General features: G+C 48.1%; 1 protein-coding gene across 1 annotated transcript in view; it reads right to left on the bottom strand.

Moving 5' to 3' along the window:
- Positions 1-2,752: 2,752 nt before the first annotated feature.
- Positions 2,753-25,239, bottom strand: part of GCM2 (glial cells missing transcription factor 2) — a 39,839-nt gene continuing 17,352 nt past the window's right edge. Inside the window, exons 4-5 of the mRNA XM_075589060.1 lie at positions 19,133-19,258; positions 2,753-3,631 (exon numbers count right to left, since the gene is read on the bottom strand). Coding sequence (XP_075445175.1) covers positions 2,753-3,631; positions 19,133-19,258 — 1,005 coding nt within the window. The remainder of the gene's footprint in view (positions 3,632-19,132; positions 19,259-25,239) is intronic.

Here is a 25,239-nt window from a genome sequence, read left to right as displayed (position 1 = left end):
GGACAGAGTTCCTCAAATATATATATCCGTTAAAGTTGCAGTCCCCTACTGGGACGGAATAAAAACAGACAGAAGCCTGAATGATCCAATATTGTGCTATGTGTTTGTAACGGGTATTCTCCCATATAGAGTGCATGTGAGGGGGAACCTATATGTTACCAGGCATGGTGCGTATACTTGCAGGTCCACAGGAGGGCTGAGCCTCTGCTGATGGGAACCTGGGGTGTTTCTCTAGAACGTTCTCTCGTCGGTCAGCGCCTCCACCTATGTAGGATTCTATAGGAATGTAGAATGGCTCTAGCATAGGAACCCACCCAGAAACCACATACACCAGGGTTATGGCTAAAAGGTTTACTGGGCAAGCAACCCAACACACAGTATCATACTACAGAGTATCAACAGCTCTATACATAACATAACATAATACACATCAGCATACACAACAATATATATAGGCCACCTTCTGCCTTTAGCTGGTGGCTATACCTTGCCCCTAACTGGGCTATACCCTTACACCCCCTTCCCAACCTCGTGTCCAGAGAGTCCAAGCCCACCCAAGTGTGTGAACAGGCCTGTCACATGTGAGGAGCGAGGTAAAGTTGGTGCACGTGTGGAAGGGTGTAAATACCTGCCCAGGTGCCCCTGCACCTGGGTGTCTTTGCAAAGGGTCTACCGGATCTGCTTGGTCCAGCACTGATCTGTACCTCCGCGTAGGATTGGGTCCAGCCGGACGTCCGACCGTAAGGACAGTCTCTGGATCAGCAACACAGCATACAGGAACATGCAGCAACCACTATCACTGGGTCCCTGCACTAAGGAACTGCAGCAGGGCCTCTCACTCTCCTTCCCTGCACTAAGGAACTGCCGCGGACACTACAGTATCACTAGGTCCCTGCCTAGCACACAGCTGAAGGGGCACAGGGTCCTTACCTAAGGGCCTGTCCCTATGAACACCCACCCTCACTAGTGGGTGGTCAGGGCCTCAACTCTAGCCTGGGGTACTTCTGGCCTAGGGCAGAAGCTTGCAGCTCTCTGCCCCCCTTCGTTCCCCCACTGTCTCCTCAGTCTGACTAACTCATGTGCTTCACACTCTGCTTCCTGACTCTGCACACAACAATGTATCCAAATGCAGCATGAGAATCTGTCAGCCTTAGTGGCTGTCTGGCTGCATGTGATCTGGGTGAAAGGGCAGTCCCCAGAGGCTGCTGGAAGTTGTAGTCCTCTCAAGACCTCATTGGGGCCGCGTGCGCGATGTCTAATGGCCGCTGCTACTCTCAACTGAGCCTGCGCAGCTCTGTCATGGCCGCCGCATCGCCCTAACTGTGCATGCGCGACTTCTAGGGATCCCTGCACTATGGAGTGCCATCTGCGACCTGCCTCCCTCTCGGTAATGGCCGCCACATCTCCTGGGGCTACACGGCGCAGACGCGAGCTTCCGCGCATGCGTGAACGCACACAAAATGGAGGAGCCGGACTGCAGATGCCGCCGGGAGCCCCCGGCAACGCACTCACCCCTGCAGCTCCCTGAAACAGCTCCCCCCACTAAGCGGAGGTAAGGGGGGCCCAGGGGGAACCCTGCTACATGTTCTTTTTGATAACCCTAGAGACTATCATAAAGAGCCAGGACAGGCGGCAGCGCTATGTAAGGGAGCTTATTGTCACTGTATATATTGTGTGTACATATATATATATACACACATTATTAAGAAAATCTAAATACAAAAAAAGTACAATAATTCCACTTTGCAACGATATAATTTACTGAGATGTCATACATGTGATGATATTACAATTAACATAGCTTGTAGCTTGTTGACAAGAAATTAACTGGGTACAGTATATTCTACCCTACTATGTAAAATAAAATATTAGTTGTACAGATTTTACTTTCTCTACATTTGCAACTAACACTTGAAAACACAAAGAGATATCATAACCAATATTTCACAATTAATGTTCATCATAAAAGACCACATGAAACAGTTTTGATGAGGGTTCTGGTCTCTCTCTCATACTCTGGTATTCACTAAACTCCGATGCAGGGTACCGCATTCTAATCCTGGGTTAACTGCCATTAACTTGATTGGCAGAACGTGGAATCGGAGCTTAGTTTATTTCCCCTATAGATTGTACCCCAAGAAAAAACAGGCAGTCTGCTCATCTAACTCTTTGTAAACTGCTATCCACATGTGTCTGTGGGTTGGAAATTAAATGAAGTAATAATTCATTGTACACGGGATATTCAGTGGAGATGGGAAAACCTGTCAAAATCAGATCTGCACATTTCTTGGCACTGTTTTTTTTCTCCAAAATCCAATACCCACATCAAAATCCAAAGACAGATCTCTCTCTCTTTGTCAAACTTCAGAGATTCCGAATCCGCCCAACTGGATTTGTCAGAATCCGTTGGACGGATTTTCAGTGTCAGAAAAATATCTGCCTTTTGTTAGCCTGATGCGCGGAAATCCGCGGCTGAAAGCAACTGGCCGATTCGCAGCAGATTCGAATTCCGGCACAAATGTTGCCCATGGCTAATATTCAGTAACATTGTCATAAATACATTGATTGCAGCTATTTACACAGTCTGAAGTGGTGACAATATACAGTAGTTTGCTTGGTTACACATTTTCCCAATAACGTTGAGATGTGATACAGGTGTTGCATGCCATTAAAATGATGGTAATTTTAGATTAACTCATATTTGAATTAAATTAATGCAGATCATTAAGGCTGTTGACTATGTCTCCATTGTTTAATATTCAGCGTTTTCATATCTGTAAGATTGTCCTGAGAAGTTATTCCCCATGCATGGGCCGTATCGATAAAAGTCCAGGTTATCCATTCTCTCAGGCTTGTTAGGAATCTGGTCCTGGTATCCGAGTGCCGTTTTGATTACACTAAAATCATCTTGAGCTTTTATTTCCGGAAAGATACCTTCTGAAATACTGTCTTGCATGTGGGTACAGTTTTGCAGAGATTTGACATCACATATATTGTCACTGTATTTCACCACAGGAGGCTTGTAGGCTTGATACGATACCTTAGTTGTTGTTGTTATAACAGTCTGTAAGGCCGGAGAAACTGGAGAGGGAGTCCTACCATATCTGCAGGGGTATTCTCCATTGTAATAAGAGTGACCAGTGCTTGCCTGGATCTGCCCATAGTCACTCCTGTCTCCATAGCCAGCTTTTCCAAAGATCTGCTTCCAACCGTGATGTTTACCAGTACCATCATAGTTCCTTTCATGTGTATTCATGGCAGTGGGGTTAGTTTGAGGCCCATTTAATTGAACTCGGTCGGCATCAGGTAGACTACTTACTGAATCTTTATAAAGTGCTGGGTATGAACTGGAATTTATGTAGCTAGGTACAGGAAAATCATAGCCACATGGTGCTCTGGGCATATATATTCTTGTATTGGAACATTTTTGAAATGACGACACAGCATCCCCCTGAAATCCTACAGACTCATAGGTAGATTTGTAAGGGTCTGTGTTCTGAAATGAAGCATAGTGCTGAGGTGGAATGGGGAAATTGCCATCTGTTACGAGACTGAACCGGTCTGAGCCCTCCATGCAAGACACAGGATGGATGTTGGTGAAATGGCCTCCACTATCATTGTATCTTCCCATCTGAAAAGTAACATGAGCACAGGTCGAAGTTAAAAAAGGGAATAACACATTGATTTTATACATTTCTATTTTGACAAAATTGAATGAGAAGATTATAACTTACAGTTTCATCACCATTCACATATTATAGACACTAACTTAATATGATGAGAGAGAGTGAGAGAGATCGATCAAATGTTCACGTTGCTTCCCAGAACAGATATTGGAATACAGGAAGTTTTCGTATGACACATTGAAGTAATGTTACAATCTAACATTTAGCATTCTATTGCTAGACAAAATTGTTAATTGATTACTCGTAAAAACAGCATTTTCATCCAATGTACATATCAAAGCATTTTGCTCCAATGTTGTCCCCTTTTGCCCCAGCATGCACCTTTGGGAGTGTCAGTAGCAGGAGTTTGGGAGGCGTTCCATGGTGCACAGATTGTAAGAAACTGTTGTTACGTATGCTGCAGCTTTGCTCCAAAAACCAGACCAGTGCGTCTAAACACACTTTTCTCTGCATTGATACAAAGACTCCTAAGCAGTGAGAATTGCATTCACCACCAGCGACTAAATGGCATTTTGAACATTCATTCATGTATGTATGTTTTTATTTATATAGCGCCATTAATGTACATAGCACTTCACAGCAGTAATACACGTGACAATCATATAAATTACAAATAATACAAATAACAGATCATGGGAATAAGTGATTCAGACAAAAGAGTAAGAGCTTACAATCTAATTGGTAGGAGGAACATACAGATACAGTAGGAGGGCATACTGGTAAGTGCATCTGCAAGGGGCCAAGCTTTATGTATCAGGTGTATATTATTACGGAGCTACTCATATGATTCGTTAAGCAGGTGTGTTTTAAGGTGGGCCTTAAAGGTGGATAGAGAGGGTGCTAGTCGGATATTGAGGGAAGGGCATTCCAGAGGTGTGGGGCAGTCAGTGAGAAAGGTTTAAGGCGGGAGAGGGCTTTAGATACAAAGGGGTATATCAAGGCAGTTTGCACTTGAATTTTTTAATTACTACTCGTACTTGTACTGTAGGTGTGTTAGGAATGTGAGCACACAGCGCCTGAGGCGGAGCTCACGGCTCTCTCCTTACACTGCTCAGACCCTTCCACTACAACCACGCAAGCCCCCTTCAGCTTCATCACTTACCCCTCGGCATGGTGGGATGCTCCACGAGGTTCTTCCTCCATGCTCTGCGCGGCAGCCATCGGCACAGAATCGCCACCCCGCACGCACGTGCGCACCCCACGTTGCTTCCTCTCATGCACACGTCGGACTTACAGTGCACACACAAAAGCCCTTGAACTTATCCCCACTCAGGCTCCGCCCCCAAACACCGCATGGTTACAATCTGGCTCTTGCTGAGTGTCACCTGAGCTCTAAGAACAGCAGTCAATGCACTGAAGCTCCCTGGGCTCCTCCAGGCACGCCCCCCCCTCCTGGTTGGCTGTTCCAGCTTTATATACCCTCTCTGTTCTGTGCTTCCTTGCTCGTCATAGTTTTTGTATGGGTGTTTCACAGTGCTTGTTCATTGTTTCTCTTGGTTTTGACGCGGCTTGGCAGACTACCCCCTTTGGCTCTCGACCTCGGATTGTTCCTGTTTACGTACCTTCTGGCTCCCTTCGACCACGGCACTCATCTCGATCCATCCATACGTCTCCTACCCCTGATCTCAGCAACGGCAACGACCATTCTTCTGGGAAAACGGTATTGGTAAGTATTCACGCAATACACCCCATCTGGCTTGGCACCATCTAATACCACAACCCGGACACATCCCTCGCTCTGTCGGTGTGTGTATTCGTACCTGCCACCTCAGTTCTAGGGACAGGTCTGGTCTGCGGGCTACTCCGGCGTAACATTATGACGAGCCCACAAGACGCAGACCAGGCCGAACTGAGGCAAGCAATCTCTACGCTGATACAGCAAAACCAGGCCATGGCCGATCAGATTGTGGCCCTAACACGCCAAATGGCCAAACTTTCGGCTCTGGTACCGGAAGCACCTGTTCCTCTTTCTCCTCCACAGGCTGCAGAACCAGTCAGACCCAGCAGTCAGGACGTGAAGATACCGCCTCCCAAGCTGTACGCTGGCAACCAGCAGGAGTGCAGAGGTTTACTTAACCAGTGCGAGGTTCAATTTGAAATGGCACCCCGGATCTGACACAAGACTACCTAGCCTTCAAGGGTGAGTTCCGACAAGTCTTTGATTCCCCTGCACGCCGGGAGATGGCGTCTTTTTCCCTCCTCCAGATAACTCAGGGGTGAAGATCGGTGACACAGTATGCGGTGGAATTTCGCATGAGGACTAAGACCGCTCGTCTCCATCTTCTGGCAAGGTCTCTCAGAGTCCATCAAGGACGAGCTTGCTCGGCAACCCAGGACCAATTGGAGGCGATCATCGACTTGGCCGTACGCATTGATCAACGCATCCAGGTACGACACTCGGAGCGTCAGCATGCCCGGCCACTAACCTTCCAAGCACCCTTCCCCAACTCTCCTCTGGTTCCTAGACTGCCTCCTTCGCAGCAGCTGGCACTGGAGCCTCCCGAGCCAATGCAATTAGGGATGCAACAGATCTGGAATCCACTACGACAACACCGCTACGCCGGCGGACTCTGTTTCTACTGTGGATCCCCTGAACATCTGGTCCGTGCATGCCCATTGCGTCCGGGAAATGGGAACACTCAGAGAGTATGGAGGGGCTCTCACTGGGTGTTATCTCTTCTCGTCCCCTCCCCAAGGAGGCAATGCCTAAGAAACTTACGATTCCTATTTCTCTCGTAGGCGCTGAGTTTCGCACATCTACTGCTGCCTTTATCGACTCCGGTGCTGGAGGAAACTTTGTAGCCATCGATTTCGCCAAACAGAACCGGATACCTTTGGTGAAGAAGGCCCAACCTATTGCCTTGGTTGGGATTGACGGTCGTTCGCAGTCTCCAGCCGTTATCTCGCTACAGACCATACCTCTCCTCCTATCTACCTACTCCCTCAGCGAGACCCTGGTCCTTGACGCCATCCACGCCCCAGGTACGCTGGTAACCCTCGGCCTACCTTGGTTGCAGAAGAACAACCCTCCAATTGACTGGGTCTCACCTAACCCCATCACCTGGAAACCGAGCTCAGGGAAGTCTCCCAAACTCTTGGCTAACACAATGATTCAGGACTCCATTCTTCCCCCTGTGTACCACCCTTTCCACGAGGTCTTTAACAAGGTCCGCTCAGAACAATTGCCTCCTCAGCGGTCCTACGATTGCCCCATCGATTTGGTCCCAGGATACACCTTGCCCAAGTCCAAGACTTACCCATTGTCGATACCTGAGTCTCAAGCCACGGAAGACTACATAAAGGAGAATCTTGAGAAAGGATTCATACGGCCCTCCAGTTCCCCGGCGGGAGCAGGGTTCTTCTTCGTGAAGAAAAAGGATGGTACTCTGAGGCCATGTATTGATTACCGGGGCTTGAACGGTATCACCATCAAGAACCGCTATCCTCTCCCCTTGATCACGGAACTCTTCGATAAACTGCGTGGGGCTAAGATCTTTTCCAAATTGGATCTCCGTGGGGCTTACAACTTGGTCCGCATCAGGCAGGGCGATGAGTGGAAGACGGCCTTCAACATCCGCTGTGGGCATTATGAGTACCTCGTCATGCCTTTTGGTTTATGTAACGCCCCGGCTGTCTTTCAGGACTTTATTAATGACGTATTTCGGGAGGTGCTCAACATCTTTGTTATTGTCTATTTAGATGACATTTTGATCTTCTCCAAGAATCTCCAGGATCACATTCGTCACACCTCATACGTTCTCTCACGTCTACTCAAACATCACCTGTACGCCAAACTAGAGAAGTGTACCTTCCATCAACGCTCTACCCAATTTCTGGGCTACATTATTTCGAATGAAGGCTTTTTGATGGATCCAGGTAAACTCCAGGCAGTTACTGAATGGCCCAGACCTGAAACTCTCAAGGCTATCCAGCGCTTTTTAGGATTTGCGAACTACTATCGGAAGTTCATTCGCAATTTCTCCACTCTAGTGGCCCCCATCACGGCGATGACTAGGAAAGGGGCTGACCCTTCTGCCTGGTCGGCCGAAGCTATCTCCGCCTTCCAGGCCCTTAAAGAGGCATTCGTCATGGCACCGATCCTGCGCCACCCCAACATGGATCTTCCCTTTGTAATAGAAGTTGACGCATCGGACTGCGGTGCAGGGGCTGTACTATCACATAGGTACTCGCCCCAGGATAAACTTCACCCTTGTGCGTATTTCTCCAAGAAATTCTCCTCCGCCGAGAGGAATTACGACGTTGGCAACAGAGAGTTATTGGCCGTTAAAATGGCACTACAAGAGTGGAGACATCTGTTGGAAGGGTCAAGGGAGCCATTTTCTATTTTAACGGACAACAAAAATTTACTTTATATCGAAGGAGCACGTCGCCTCGGTCCTCGACAAGCTCGCTAGGCACTCTTTTTCTCTCGCTTCAACTATCACCTATCCTATATCCCGGGAACGAAGAACATGAAGGCAGATGCGTTGTCCAGACAATACTCCTCGGAAGACAGGCCTGAGGCAACTTTGGAACCTATCCTACCTCCTGAAAGAATTTTGGCTACTTCAAATCGCTAGACAAGATCAAAAGGAACCAGCAACAGATCCCTTCAAACACGGCGATCCCCTCTAACAGGCTCTTCGTCTCGCCCAGATTCATTCCAGAGGTCATAGATTGGGGACACTCTTCTAAACCCGCAGGTCACCCGGGCTTCAGAAGCACGTTAGACTTAATTCGTCTGAACTTTTGGTGGCCCAGTATGTCTAAAGACTTTGCGGAATACACTCGCGCTTGTCCTGTATGCGCCCAGAACAAGACACTTCCACAGAGACCTCAGGGACTTCTCCTCCCATTGCCAGTGCCTGCTCGTCCATGGCCCCATATCTCCATGGATTTCATAGTCGACCTCCCTAGGTCTAGGGGCTTCAACACCATTTTAGTTGTCGTAGACAGGTTTTCAAAGATGGCCCACTTCATCCCCATCAAGGGACTGCCCTCCTCTCCCGCCCTAGCAGACATTTTCTCCGAGCATATCTTTAGGATCCATGGCATTCCGTCTTCCATTGTCTCTGACAGAGGATCCCAGTTCGTCTCCAAGTTCTGGAGGACCTTCACTAAAAGACTGGGAATTGTCTCTTCCTTCTCCTCTGCATACCACCCCCAGTCCAATGGACAGACAGAGAGAACTAACCAGTCGCTGGAGAAATACCTCAGATGTTTCATCTCCGATTCCCAGGACGATTGGTCCCAACTCCTCCCGTGGGCAGAGTACGCGGTCAATTCGGCCCGAAGTGAATCCACCCGAGAATCTCCATTTTTTGTCAATTATGGGTTTCACACTCCCTGCCTACCCATTTCCAATCTGGCTTCTGGGGTACCGGCGGTAGACGAACGGATTTCCACTCTCCAAGACATTTGGTCCAAGGTACAAAAGTCTCTCCACAAGGCCGCCGATACTGGTAGACTTCAGGCCAATCACCATCGTCGGCCGGCACCCAACTACAAGCCAGGGGATTTAGTATGGCTCTCGTCAAGAAACATCTACTTGAGAGTCCCTTCCCCTAAACTGGCTCCTAGGTTTTTGGGACCCTTTCCCGTCGTGGAGCAGATTAACCCAGTGGCGTTTTGCCTTAAGCTACCACCCTCCATGAGGATCCCAGACGTTTTTCATGCCTCGCTATTAAAACCCCACATTGCCAATCGTTTCTTTTCTAAACAGACCAGCAAGCCAGATCCAGTCACGGTACTCAATAACGAGGAATATGAGGTACAAGCCTTACTGGACTCCCGCATCTCCAGGGGGCAGCTTCAGTTTTTGGTCCACTGGAGGGGTTTCGGACCCGAGGAGAGGTCTTGGGTTCCGCTCAAAGACATCCATGCGCCCAGCCTCCTGAAGACTTTTAGGAGGAAATTTCCAGACAAGCCGTTCTTGGATCGTCCTGAGGCAGATCCTGAAGAGGGGGGTACTGTTAGGAATGTGATCACACAGCGCCTCAGGCGGAGCTCTCTCCTTACACTGCTCAGACCCTTCCACTACAACCACGCAAGCCCCCTTCAGCTTCATCACTTACCCCTCGGCATGGTGGGACGCTCCACGAGGTTCTTCCTCCACGCTCTGCGCCGCAGCCATCGGCGCGGCGTGCGCACCCCACGTTGCTTCCTCTCATGCACACGTCGGACTTACAGTGCACACACAAAAGCCCTTGAACTTATCCCCACTCAGGCTCCGCCCCCAAACACCGCATGGTTACAATCTGGCTCTTGCTGAGTGTCACCTGAGCTCTAAGAACAGCAGCCAATGCACTGAAGCTCCCTGGGCTCCTCCAGGCACGCCCCCTCTCCTGGTTGGCTGTTACAGCTTTATATACCCTCTCTGTTCTGTGCTTCCTTGCTCGTCATAGTTTTTGTATGGGTGTTTCACAGTGCTTGTTCTTTGTTACTCTCGGTTTAGACGTGGCTTGGCAAACTACCCCCTTTGGCTCTCGACCTCGGATTATTCCTGTTTACGTGCCTTCTGGCTCCCTTCGACCACGGCACTCATCTCGATCCCTCCATACGTCTCCTACCCCTGATCTCGGCAACGGCAACGACCATTCTTCTGGGAAAACGGTATTGGCAAGTATTCACGCAATACACCCCATCTGGCCTGGCACCATCTAATACCACAACCCGGACACGTCCCTGGCTCTGTCGGTGTGTGTATTCATACCTGCCACCTCAGTTCTAGGGACAGGTCTGGTCTGCGGGCTACTCCGGCGTAACAAGGTGTTAGGGAAGGGTTTACTTAATGCATTACAATAGCATGTATCAATGTACAATATAAAAATATTTGATTATCATTATTTTTGACTTTGGCACAGAGGTACAGGTATCAGATGCATATTAATTTTCCAGGAGCTTAATGAATCTCCCTCCTGGTGTTAAACACAGGGGGAAGCTGCTATGCTAACTAGTGTATCAAACAGTATAATGATGTTTATACTGTGCCACCCACGAATTCCTGACAAAAGAGCAGCTTGCCACTACCATCACTAAGGTGCTCTGGGAAAAGTATTTGCTCCATTATGGATTGCCAGCTAGGGTATATTCTGATCAAGGATTGGGTTTTGAAAGTCGCCTTATCAAAGAGCCGTTATGCCTCTGTGAAATAGAAAAATATTGAACTACGCTCAATCACCCTCAGGGAGATCCTCAGCCAGAGAGGTTTTAACAGGACCCTGTTCAACATGATGGGCACCTTAAATTCCCAAGGGAAGGAACAGTGGAGCCAGCACGTACACCATCTGGTGCATGCATATACCGTAACTGTACTCAGAATGACTCAACAGGTTATTCACCCTACTATTTGATATTTGGACGAGAACCCAGATTACCAAACGCTTTTTGATTGGCTGCAAATGGCACATCCCCTATCACCTACATGCAGTACTGTATGTGCAGAAACTTAAGGAACAGTACAAGAAGCATAGAAGCAGGTCACCACTGCAGCTGATATAAAGAATCAAGGGAAACAAGGGCCAATATGACAAAAAGAGTATGTAGCCCTCTTTCCTACGCTCTAGAGTGACTATGGGTACTGCACACACCTGTGAACTCCAGGAGATCTGGGCCACCGCTAACTGGGAGTCTGGGGTAATATTTATTTTATTGGCAGCGCCTCCACTTACCCAGGATCCCCATCGCGTAAGATTCCCCTGGGTAAGAACAATAGCAACACACATATGATTGGAACTGTTTTACTGCAACGCACGTGTAACCCTTAGTACTTAATTAGGGCAAGACACATAACACATTCATTAGCTTATACTATACTATAACACTAGTGGCGCGGCCACTCTCATAATGAGTAATGTCACTGTCCCGTCACCGCGTGCCCCTACACCGTGTCTATGTACCGTAATACGTATATAGGCTCAGTCCTTTAGCCACTCCACTAGTGTCCCCAAAGAGTGTTCCCCAAGGCAGGATCAGCGCCTGTTGACCGGTGTTGGTGCACTTTAGTAAATACCTTCCGGTCACTGTGGTGACCGGTAATAGCTTCAAAAAGGATCCGCCGATCCAGCGCAGTCTTTCCGATGTCACGATGCTCCACCGTCTGGTCTCAGACGACTAGTCGCAACTGCAACTGCAACTCCGCACACTTTGTCCCTATCTGTTATACAGTAAGGGATGAATGGCTATCACTACAGGGCGTCCCTGCAGCAACACAATCTACTGTGGCTCAGGGAATCTCTTGGGGCCTACGGGGAAGATCTATCCTATGCAGGTGGGTCACGGATCCCCTGCACCCACACTACCTCTTCCCTTGCTCCTCCGGTGCCCTCTGACTAGCGTGGCCTTTCCCCCACGCTTCCCTTTCCTGCCTCCCACGAATCCAGCCCTTCCTTTCGCTCCCTGGTGTCAGGTGACTTCGCTAAGGCTCCTGGGGGTTGTAGTTACTGGCGGAGCCTCTATCTTATTGGTCCGTCTTTCGCACGCTTGCCCTGCGCATGCGTGACCTCTCTCTGCTCAGACAGTGCTCCTTACTATTGCGCAACAATATGGCGGCACCCTATGCTGTCAGGCCGCCGAGGAACCCTCCAACACTCCTCTGTAGATGCGCTGCAGCAAAAGGAAGCAACTAACACACCCCTACATTTTCCCCCTCGCAGAATCCAACGTCCCCGCTTGGGAACGTAACCATAACATATTTACACATTTTGTACACCTTATTCTATATACTCTACATGAGGTATACATTTCACTGAACATGCCACTTACAGATCTCACTTTATGGCAAGCCCACTACTGAGCCTCATAATGGGGTGCCCCAAATTGATCGTAAGCCATCCTCATTGGAGGTTAACCAGTTCTTTGGCTTCTGCGAAGTTGCTCTTCGGTTACTTCCTCGGAAGAGTAACAAGTCTCATTTGGCACGTCAAATTCTGCCCTTGAGGGGCTCAATATGTCTACACAGTGTTTTTTGGGCACAAAGCACGTGCTCTGCAGGTCTAGTGGCTGGCTCACTGGAGTCAGCGTATCTGACTGTATCGGGCCGCACGGGTGGGGAGTGTCTTTCTCTGTATACAACGAGTGCACTGCCGGCAATGTATCTCCACTGATTCTCTCATTTTCGGCCAATAGAATCGATCACGAAGTAACGCAAAAGTTTTGTCAATGCCAAAATGACCATGATCGTTATGTAGTGCCCGGAGTACCATGTCTCTGAGAATCTGGGGCAGAAATACCTGTTGGGATGATTGTGGTATCACCGTAATCACCTTAGCCACTAACAGTACCTATACTTACCTACTTAGCACGGATATCGTAAATAAGTGCCTTCATACGGGGTCCGCGGACACTTATCAAGGGGCGCTAGGAGACACATGACAAATAGCCCTTGTACTTTACCGCAAAGTGCGGACCACTAAGCAGGGTTTATTTAGACTCTGCATTCAAACTTGCCCCCCCCCCTTTTCCCAAAAGGGACCCGGTAACACCCCCTGGCGCGACACTGTTCAAACCATACTTACCATCGAGTGCTACAAGCAGCATCAGTTTCTCCCTATAGAGACTATCAGAGTCTCACGATACACCCAGCAAATCCCAGTGAAGTTGACGCATACGCAGTTAGAATTTCTAACCAAAACATTGATCTGTGCGTATGAGAACAGCATTAACTTCAGAACAGTACATGTGTGGGTCTTAACAAACTACCCTGTCAAATACATTAAATTGACACAAGAGGATACAAGTATACTTTCTTTTCTCGAGGGGATTAAACTACACTTTACCCCTAGTCCACACCTCGAACTACATCAATCCCACCTCCTCCTCTATGTGAAGCTCTGTTTGGCAAGACTCCTCTAGAAACAAATCACACTTACCTTGCCAGACGCAGTGGGCAGCCAGTAACCCCTGCACGTGCCATCAGACATGCGCAGTGGACCCCAGCTACATGCGGATGACCACGAGTGCATACGTTAACACCAGTGCCCACTTCACTGTACCTCTAGAACCACAGTGTCTATCCACAAACGTTCACCACACCTGGTTTTCTGAGCCATCTAGAGTATTGAATAGGGCTTGGGTTAAGACCTAATATCAACAGATATCCATCCTACTGATGAGTACTTACCTTGTGCTCTGTATTACCCTTGAACGAGTATAGATGCATGAACAATTTCATAGTCACTAAAGTGATCCATTATAGCTCAGCAATAGCAAGTACTACTTGACACTTATGCCTACTGGGAGCCTATAGTGGACTCTCTAGACCTGTCTAGTGTCTATTTTAACACAGTATATTTAGTAGAATAGAAACATATATACTGTTTTTATTACACCTTCATTTGTTGATAAATAAAATACGAACACATTGTGCCATACACTTTTATTTTCACCCCTGACTTTTATTCTATAACGGTCTGCGGTGCGCTACAAAGGGACCCTTTCTGTGTACCTTTCTAGATACACCCCCAAAAATCTATCGATTTACTCCCTAGGAAGCACGCCTCTACCACCAAGGGGTCAGAGCGAGGTTCCTACCTATATTTGTCTCTTATGAGACTAACCTATGATTCTCCAGGTGTGTCGACAGAAAACCCATGGTTAGTGTGGCTAAATGGGCGGTATCAATAACATTAGAAATTCGTGACCCTGGAAGTTGTAGGACCATGTGGTGTAACAATAATGCAATCTGTAAGAACTGTCTGTGTGTTGATTCCACCATACCCATGATGTTGTATACCAAGAGAAGAGGCATTTGTTAGCTTAGATAAAAGGTCCAGGGCCACCCCCTTAATGACATACCAAATAATCTTCCCTATTGAAATAAATAGGGAAGAAAGCTAAGAGAGTCATTACATCAAATCACATTGGTATATTAGCCACAGAATTCATAAATAGATTCCTGCAGAAAAGTGTGCTAACCTATGATAAGGCAGCACTTTTGTCTAAAAGAATCACCAGTCTATACAGATATAAGGCTGCTGATGCTAAATCTGGAGGAGATGGATACCATGGAGGTAATTGTAAAATACCAAAACAGGCTAACTGTAATAATAAGCCTGTCTAATCTATTGTGATGGTGTAGATCAAAAAACAGCGTAAATGTCACATTACAGACACAATCAGATCAATATGTATGATCGGCATAATGAAATGGAGAAAAACAACTAGCAAACATATGTAATCCTGGAGAGGGCTGGCACAAAGTGTGCATGTGTAATGCCCTGAGGCACGGTTCACCGACCGTATCAAGTTATAGCCTCATGATCAGAGAACTTCATATACACTAGCTTTTATATGAAAAGAAATGTATGAGATGACAACATATATCAGATGAATTGCTAGTGTCCTCCTTGTACTGAAACACTAAGTATGAGTCTCACAAAGAGTGTATATACTGGTGGTAGACAGAAGGATTATATCAAATGCCAATCCTAGTTAAAGTCAGACTCATATTGCAGCAGTCTAAATAAACACACTGCCGTGCCACACACATATACACAGACGTCTCAATATGTAGCAACTGTATAGTAACTAACTTACAGACATAAAGACACTTGAAATCATGAGTACCCCCTCTCAGAGCATAGTCAGTGAATCTAGCTCTTTGATAGGCCCTTTTGATAGATCTATTACTGTATCTTCTGGCCTTAAAGCTAAGCTTCATAGCAGAAGCTTGTATCTCAAAGTCCTCATGAGATGAACAGTTCCTCCTCAGGCGTAAGAACTGACCTATGGGGATGCCCCTAATTTGGTGTTTCGGATGGTGACTGTCAGCTCTGAGGAGGCTGTTGGTAGTAGTGGATTTACGGTGCAAGGATGTGAGTAGGGCTCCCTGGGGAGACCTAGAAATAGTGAGGTCAAGGAACGTAATGCTTGTATGGTCAATCTCAGATGTAAGTCTGAGGTTGAGGGAATTAATATTCAGCTTACCAATAAACTCGTCAAAGAGCAACTTGGTGCCCCTCCACAAGACAAAGATATCGTCTATATACCTCATCCACAACATAATGTACAACATAAAGGAACACACTTTTGGCCGACAAAGCGATTTCCACGAATGAGAAACAGATCATATGCTTTGTCGGTACGTTTAACAACCAATGGTCAGAAATTACAAACATTCTGAATAAATATTGGTACGTTCTTCGTGAAGATGAAGAACTTAGAGAGATACTTCACGAAAGAGCTACTCTAGTCAGCAGAAGAGCTACTAGTATCCGTGACCTGTTGGTCCATAGCCACTACCAGAGACCAACCGCTGGCACTTCGCTGGCCAACAGGTCCATTGGTTTCTTCAAATGTCACAACTGCAGAGCCTGTTCATCATGCACACCAACAAAAACATTCAATAACTGGAACGATACACACAGTTTCATTATAAAGCAATTTATTAACTGTAGAACTGTGGGAGTTATATACTAGATTATTTGTACCTGCAACAAGAAATACATTGGAAAAACTAAAACACAGCTACGACACAGAGTATTGGAACATCTCGGTGACATTCGTAATCACCGCGATACTCCAGTTGACAACCACGTTCACAACCACCATCAGGGCTTGGCCACAGTTTTACAGTTCATTGGCATTGAAGCTGTCTCCAACCACAGCAGAGGGGGGGACTGGGACAACGAGATTCTTAAACGAGAATCTCGTTGGATCTACACCTTAGGAACCCTGACCCCGAAGGGGCTTAATGAGGAATTTGTGTTCTCTCCCTTTATTTGAACCCCTTTGCTTAATGTAGGTGTCCTTTTGTTCTAGCCTCTGCGATTGTGCATTTGTTTTACCATCCCTGTCAGTTTTACCCTTTGCCCTACCTTTACCCTGGGTCTGTTTTCAGTTACACCTCAGGGTTGAATGGGCATCCACCTGACCTACTTGCCTTATCCCTGTACCTACTTTGTTTCTGCATTTGTCTGGATTTCGAGGTTTTTCACTGTCCCAATTGATTTTAACATTTTGGGATTTAATGACTCACTCAAGTGATCTTTGTAACGTATAGGCATTTGGCCATATGTGTTTCCCATAGCATGGGGCATATAGATACCTTACAGAGATCCTAAATTGCATAAGCATATGTAAGCCATCAACGTTGACTTAACGTAGCCCTACAGCCATTGTTGAGCGAACAGCTGATCAGCAAAAAAAAAAATTCCATCCACTACCGGGCATTTGTATATTTCTACATGACCCTTGATGTAGTGGGTCCTGTGTGCTAGTTACCCTGCTAGCACACATCACACTTACTATCGTTAAGCTAGCTGAAACGCTGTTAGCCTGCACAGAAGATAACTAACACAGACAGCTTCTGGCATTGTGACAGGTTCCTAAACAGCAGCATAGGGGTTAAATTTCCTTGAGCCTGCCATGACTACCATCTGCTATTTATTGCGCATGCCCACAGCGTGCACTCACCTTTGAGAAAGCGCGAACACGCGCGAAACGTACAGTGTCAGGTGACCATACGGCGTGACGACACTCTACAGCACGGATCACACTGACACGCGCTCCAGCTACTTCAGCTGTTTCAGCTACATCACTGCTACTCTGCGGTTACATTGCTGTGCAGTCTCCCGACCCCCACTCCTTTGGGCAGTACAATCCAGCATCTGATACACCAGAAACTAAGCTAAGTGTATCGTTTTTGTAGCCCTTTATGTTGACATCATGCTATTATGCTCTGAGAGGGGGTACTCATGATTTCAAGTGTCTCTATGTCTGTAAGTTATTTACTATACAGTTGCTACATAATGAGACTTCTGTGTATATGTGCGTGGCACAGCAGTGTGTTAATTTAGACTGCTGCAATATGAGTCTGACTTTAACTAGGATTGGCATTTGATATAATCCTTCTGTCTACCACCAGTATATACACTCTTTGTGAGACTCATACTTAGTGTTTCAGTACAAGGAGGACACTAGCAATTCATCTGATATATGTTGTCATCTCATACATTTCTTTTCATATAAAAGCTAGTGTATATGAAGTTCTCTGATCATGAGGCTATAACTTGATACGGTCGGTGAACCGTGCCTCAGGGCATTACACATGCACACTTTGTGCCAGCCCTCTCCAGGATTACATATGTTTGCTAGTTGTTTTTCTCCATTTCATTATGCCGATTATACATATTGATCTGATTGTGTCTGTAATGTGACATTTACGCTGTTTTTTGATCTACACCATCACAATAGATTAGACAGGCTTATTATTACAGTCAGCCTGTTTTTGGTATTTTACAATTACCTCCATGGTATCCATCTCCTCCAGATTTAGCATCAGCAGCCTTATATCTGTATAGACTGGTGATTCTTTTAGACAAAAGTGCTGCCTTATCATAGGTTAGCACACATTTCTGCAGGAATCTATTTATGAATACTGTGGCTAATATACCAATGTGATTTGATGTAATGACTCTCTTAGCTTTTTTCCCTATTTATTTCAATAGGGAAGATTATTTGGTATGTCATTAAGGGGGTGGCCCTGGACCTTTGTACCACACCCCTCTGTACAACTACTATTTTATTATTGATTAAAAGGATTTTAATATATTACATCATTACTACTTGATCCATCTGAGTGCATTCAAGGGGGAATCTTTTGTCTGTTTGTTTGCAGAAGCCATGTCAGTTAGAGGCAGATCTGCATGGGCCTGAAGGAGTCAGGCTTGATCGAGAGCAATCTGTGTGATGGGACCTGCACTTGTCCCGAGTGGGTGTGATTGCAGTTGCTGAGACGATGGAGAGCAGCTGAGATTGGGAGTCGTACTGAGGGGAGACAGCCAACAGATTGGATTCCCTAACGGTCATAGAAAACAGTGGTACCAAAATAAACCTTTGTAAAGTACAGGCCTGCTACACCCAGTTACAAACACAAGCTCCAACGTGTACCAGCACCTCAAATATAGGCCTGAGTACCCAGGATTGGGAGGCCTTTTGACTTGACATTAAAACACACACCCGCACAGTGCTTATGTAAACTGTAATGAGAATGTCTTGTGAGTTATATATTGTGATCCTGTTTCTAAGGATCAAGAGGTTCTTGCTACCCGTTCAATATATATCAAATCAGTTATATTATTTATTTATAAAATGTTTTACCAGGAAGTAATACATTGAGAGTTACCTCTCATTATAACAAAGTGTTGTGGCAGCTGTGTCTCCTTGTTTGCTCCACCCACATGTGGTATTTATCATAGGCATAAGGCTCCCACTTCAGCACCAGGCGTATAGTACGAGGTACAGTACAGGAATATAGAGGGGCTACAGATAGATGGATAAATAGATAATTAGATAGATAGACAGACAGAGAGATAATTAGATAACAAGACAGATATTAGATGATAATTAGATCAATATACAACTAATAGATGATAGATAATTAGATAAATTGACAGATGATAGATGATTAGCTAAGAAAGATGGATGATAGATCATTTTTACTGTACCTCAGACTCCAAAAGCCTCTTTTTATGGGACAGGTGAGAAGATGACATCTGCCGTTTCACCGCACTTCTTCTGGCTTCTGTCTCAGATTTACTCTCCGGCCTTGGATGATCATGGACTCCTTTAGCCTTTCAAGAAAAAGAAACGATCTTACTGGACCGATTCATTAACAAATTAATAGACGAGTGGATTTGTACTCACAAGAAAACCTGCACAATTGAGCATTATATATGCTTGATTTCATTGATTAGCGTATGCCTTGTTTTTATATTTATATATTTTATATATATATATATATTTTTTTAGCACATTCTTGTATATAACTTTATATTAGATAGACAAAAGGATTTTACATATGTAACCCCCCTCCTAAGGGGTTACTAGAGGGTTAGTGTATGCTGGGCCCCACCCTGTGTTGTCATATGTATCCTTACATCACAATGGGGGTATTTCGGATAGGAGCAAGGTTCTAGAGGTTCAGGTTCTGCAAGGAAAAGAGGAGAAGGGCCTAGGGGAGAGTAGAAAGGGATGTATTCATAAAGTAATAGAACAGACCAGGCCCCCTTATTTACTATGTTGTATGTAACGGGTTTTCTGCACCGGCCTGACCCACCCAATCTCATATTGGCCCCTGTGGTCTAACCAGTCCCCATTACAGTGTGATGTCTGGTGGTGCACCTGTTGGCAACAGGACTCCTGAGTCTCCCGCATGATGTTGTGTTGGGGATTGCCAACCCAGACAGGCAGCTGAGGTAGTGTGCTGAGTCCTACCTATATCCAGTGCAGCGCCTCCACCTCATCAGGATCCCAGCGTCCGCTTGTGGATGGTCCTGGTGAGGAACTCCTCTGTGGTGCAGCCCCCTGCGTAATCACTCCACACTTACACACGAGGGTATCTTTCAACAGGAACATCTTTATTTGCACGGTGGGCCAGCTGCCCTCCACAATGGGTGAATTTAGCCCTCCATTGTTCACCGTACTTCCCTTTGAAAGGTATAGTCCTCCTAATGTAGGGATTCCCTATCCCCGCAGGGATATCTCCCTGTGACCAGGTCCCTGGTCACAGTTCCAACACTGTCCTTCTAACAGCTTCTTAACTCCTCCTCCATAACTCAGCAAACACACTCTTACTCTCTACTTCCAACTCGCTAACTTTTGATCAGTGCTGTGCCTTATGTATCCTCTGGGGCTGACACAACTCTGACATCACTAACCGTGTAGTCAGAACCTGTGACCACTCCCATCCATACATAGGGCACCTCACCAGGGTGTGAGGGCAAACCTCCATGATTACTGCTGGCATCCCCATAACTTACCAGGCCTTACTGTCAGCAGGAGAGATGACTGCAGCCATTTTACAGCATGGCTACATTCTCCCCCTGGTGAATCCCACCGTCCCCGGCTGGGACCTAAATTTGAATACCTTTCCCCAGGAAGCACTGTAAAATGGAACACACATTATTAGTATTAGCATACATCATATCTATAAAACAACAAGTCACATTGCGCCAAGCACGCCCTGACCAGCAGCCACAAACCCGCGTAATGCTACCCAGTACCTCCTAATAGTAGTGCCGGGGATCGGGTTTCTTCACCTCCTGACCCCCCATGTCCAGTACCGTCACACTGTAAGTGCGCGGCAGACCCCTCTCAGGCCGGTACATTACTTTATGTTTGTACACACTTCGCCCGATACTCCATACCCTTATCAGGTGCTCAATCCTTTCTTCTGCCTTACTACCAGTAATGGCTCCCCCTTTGTTGACCATATACTCCTCTATGGTCTCCCTTAACCACTGGTCTCTGTTATCCTCAAGCTCCTGCATGAGGGGTTCAGGGACGTACGGGAACTCCAACCCATGGGAGTACTTATATTTTGCAGTGATCGCCCTTTCAGCCCGACTACTCCTAGTTAGGTTGGCGTTCCCCGCTCTCCCTGGTAATACCCAGGACAAGGGCTCATCTGGGTCTACAGGGTCTGACAATATATCAGGACCCATGGGTTCTATTTCATTCCTGCCTATCATGAACCACCTGAATTGCATCTCCTTTTTCCTCTCGGCGGGCGTGAACTCCCCTTTAGCCCACCAGTAGTCCACGATGTCATCTTTCTCTAGCAAGAACCGCGTGCGGTCCATCCACCCCACGTACCCCTCAAATAAGGGCGCCCACCAACGGGTCTCCCTAGGCTTCTCGGGCCCAGACTCTAGAGAGTCTCCCTCATCTGTACCCCCCCAGGAGCATACCCCAGAGGTCCCTGCGGAACGGGGCCTGGACCATCTCTCATGTTTTGGGCCCTCCCCAGAAGGCACATCCGCCTCTTCAGGCACCCACCGGGACTTTGATACTTGTCCCAATTGTCCTCCTCCCCTTGAACCGCCCTCGGAAGCAAAGCTGCCCAGTCTTTCCCCAGTCCGGTTCTCACCAACCCCCAAGGACTCTTCCGACACCCCCAAACTGGATGATGATCCCCGGGAACAGGTGACTGGGACAGGGGCATTATCTAGGGCGTGGGGTTGGGCATAGGGGTAGGCAGTTGGCAGCCGCGGGGTTCCGACCCGTTCGTCGTCATCAGATTGTCCCGTACCACTGGACAATGGTATCGCCGGTTGCGTCTCACCCTTCTTTGTCCGCCGCTTGCTCCGGGTCTTTTTAGTCGATCGGGAACCACCACCCGATCGCTGAGACGCGTGTCCTCTACTTCCGCTGGTTCCGCCACCTCCGCCGGAAACGCCGTCATCGCTGGAGTCGGATACGCCGCCATCTTGGGATGGACCCCCATGCGGGATCTCTTCCTCCACGATTATGTCCCGAAGTCCGCCTGCACCCACGTGCGCCGTCCTGGCCTGGCACGGCCTCTCCTCCTCTAGCGGTGGTATCGGAGCCTGGCAAGGACAGGGACTATCCTTACCAGTCCGCAGGGTGGGCGTGGATCGCCCGTTGCCACTGGGCCCGCCGGCCCCCGGAATAGATGGGCTCCGCCTCTCCGGTCTCCGCTCCACCGGTGACACTCGGCTCCTTCCGCTGTCACTTCCGGTAAGTGGTCTTTTTATTCCATTCCCTCCACAGGACACCGCCACCGGCCAGACTAGGGTACTGGTTAACTCCTTGGGCCCCTCGTCCGAGGGATCCGCACTAAGGGTACTTGGGGTCGCCGAGCGCGGCGACCGCCTTCTTTTCTCTCGGTCAGTGGCCTGACCGATCACTTCACGCTCTTCTGGATCCGCACCCTTGGTCCATAGGGCACCGGGGGACTCGGCGGACAGCCTAGCCGTATTCCCCCCTGGTTCAGTGGTCTGAATGGGCACAAATGTGGGCATCGGCCACAGGTATTGTGTGCCACACTGGGGACAGCGCGCCACCGTGCCCATGGTGCCGCCGGGCAGTCTGCATTGCAGGCAGAGGCCCACTACTGTCTCCGCGTCCCCTACACGTATCACTAGTACCCCCCTGGTACTGCGTAGGGTTGAGTAGATACCATCCGGTTCATGTCTGGGGAGCAGGCCATTGTCTTGGTGGGAGCCACTTTCAACACTGGTCTGTTCTGGAAGCTGGTTCCGCGTGAGTGACCAACAGGGGTTGGGTGATCAGCCACACCTTGGTTCAGCTCCGCCCTCATCTGACACAATTGGAATCTGCCCCCAAGAGTAGCGATTATGGGCGGGTCCCACAAGGGAATAGGATGTCCTTTAATTGAGGCCGCACCTCTTTCAGTCCTAGAGGGCGCAGCCACAGCTTTCGCGCCCTTATCCCCAACAGGGTGGGGTTCCTTTTTTGCCGCCAATTCCAGCCGTTTTCTTTCAGCTGCCTTGCGTGCAAAGTATCCTTCTTTTTTGCACACGATTTCAGCTGCCGGAACTACCTCTGGTAATTGTGCCGTCAGCGCACCAGCTCCTGGGCCCGCGGGATTCATACCCACGGGGCATAGCTGGAAACCACTCCCCCTGGTTGATATTAGGGGAGGGTCCCATAGACTAATCGGTTGACTCAGCACTGTGGCTGGGTGAGTTACTGTCCATGAAGGCGCGGCCGCAGCTTTTGCGCCATACCCCCCATGCGGGCGGGGCTCTCCTGTTGGCGCCGCTTCTGGCCAATTCTTTGTAACTTGTGCATTTGCAGAATAGTCTGCCATCGGCCCACGCGGTCTCCCTGGGAAGCGGGAGCCGCCATTTTGGGTCACTCTGTCAGTCTGATCAATGAATGAGGTAGCGTTCATCTGTTTGCAAGTCGACTGACAGTCACTCTCACTGTGTTCTCCTCCTGTTATAACAATGTCCTCAACACAGTCTTCCAGGGTAGCGCCTCGTGTCCCAGACAGGACCAAAACGGGGCAGCCACGGCTCTTACTCCACTCCATAGCAGGCTCGTGACAGACATGTCGACAACAGCTTGTTCTTCAGTGGGACGCACGCCAGGTGTGCTCTCCCCATCAGCCTCCGGTCGCCACTTTGGACTATCCGCACCGCGCGGATCCTCCATTATTGCGGTCGCTGTATTCATCTTTTGTTTGTCCTGATTGTACATGGGGCTCCTCTCTGCGGGGCAGCCAACCACACCGGCACAATAAAGATTTCCCTGATGCACCACAATATGTACCTAATGTAGGCTGGACTCATGTATGCACTACCTCAGGCTAGGCTCACTCTCTCAGTGTCTGCTGTATCTCCTTCCTCCCAGTCTGTGCTCCCTACGGTAAGTGGTCTGGAATGGGCTAGAGTACTCTGGGGCTTCCATGCAGTACTTGGGCGTCTACCTATCTTGGTTAGCCTAGCGCAGACCCTCTCCAGGATTCCTGACCACGTTAACAGGCTATCCCTTTAGGCATCCTACCAACTAGCACTACCTCAAGGTGACTAGGACAGCTATAGCCCGGCTCCAAACCCCCAACTCCTTTCAGGCCCCTAGGTCGTCCCTGCGAACTGACAAACTCCATCAGCCCCCTGACTACCCCTAGGTCCGTCCCAACGCAGCACAAAGTGGCAGCAGACACTCTCCCTGTTTCCAAGTGACCTAGCAAAAGCCTGTCCTGTTGACAGGTCTATCTCAGCAGCGCCTCCAAATGTAACGGGTTTTCTGCACCGGCCTGACCCACCCAATCTCATATTGGCCCCTGTGGTCTAACCAGTCCCCATTACAGTGTGATGTCTGGTGGTGCACCTGTTGGCAACAGGACTCCTGAGTCTCCCGCATGATGTTGTGTTGGGGATTGCCAACCCAGACAGGCAGCTGAGGTAGTGTGCTGAGTCCTACCTATATCCAGTGCAGCGCCTCCACCTCATCAGGATCCCAGCGTCCGCTTGTGGATGGTCCTGGTGAGGAACTCCTCTGTGGTGCAGCCCCCTGCGTAATCACTCCACACTTACACACGAGGGTATCTTTCAACAGGAACATCTTTATTTGCACGGTGGGCCAGCTGCCCTCCACAATGGGTGAATTTAGCCCTCCATTGTTCACCGTACTTCCCTTTGAAAGGTATAGTCCTCCTAATGTAGGGATTCCCTATCCCCGCAGGGATATCTCCCTGTGACCAGGTCCCTGGTCACAGTTCCAACACTGTCCTTCTAACAGCTTCTTAACTCCTCCTCCATAACTCAGCAAACACACTCTTACTCTCTACTTCCAACTCGCTAACTTTTGATCAGTGCTGTGCCTTATGTATCCTCTGGGGCTGACACAACTCTGACATCACTAACCGTGGAGTCAGAGCCTGTGACCACTCCCATCCATACATAGGGCACCTCACCAGGGTGTGAGGGCAAACCTCCATGATTACTGCTGGCATCCCCATAACTTACCAGGCCTTACTGTCAGCAGGAGAGATGACTGCAGCCATTTTACAGCATGGCTACATGTAGATAAGGAGAGTGCCTTCTAAGTTATGATACAAGAAGATGCTAGAGGAATTTAGCAGGTCCTAGAGAGGGGAAAGTGACATGCCACAGTGGGCCTCAGACAGAGGGTTCCCGGGTGTCAGAGGATCTGCTCTACAGCAGATCCATACCAGTATTCGGTTCAGCCTGTATTGAAGTGGCAGTTTCCAGACAGGACAAAGGTATAACCTGCACCTGCAGCCAGGATCCTAGTAAGGGCCCAGCTTAAATGGGCATAA

This window comes from Ascaphus truei, chromosome 2, assembly GCF_040206685.1.
Source record: "Ascaphus truei isolate aAscTru1 chromosome 2, aAscTru1.hap1, whole genome shotgun sequence".
In the NCBI taxonomy this organism is placed as follows: domain Eukaryota; kingdom Metazoa; phylum Chordata; class Amphibia; order Anura; family Ascaphidae; genus Ascaphus; species Ascaphus truei.
The sequence above is the reverse complement of the archived record's forward strand: the minus strand, read 5'-3'. Positions and strand labels throughout refer to the sequence as shown.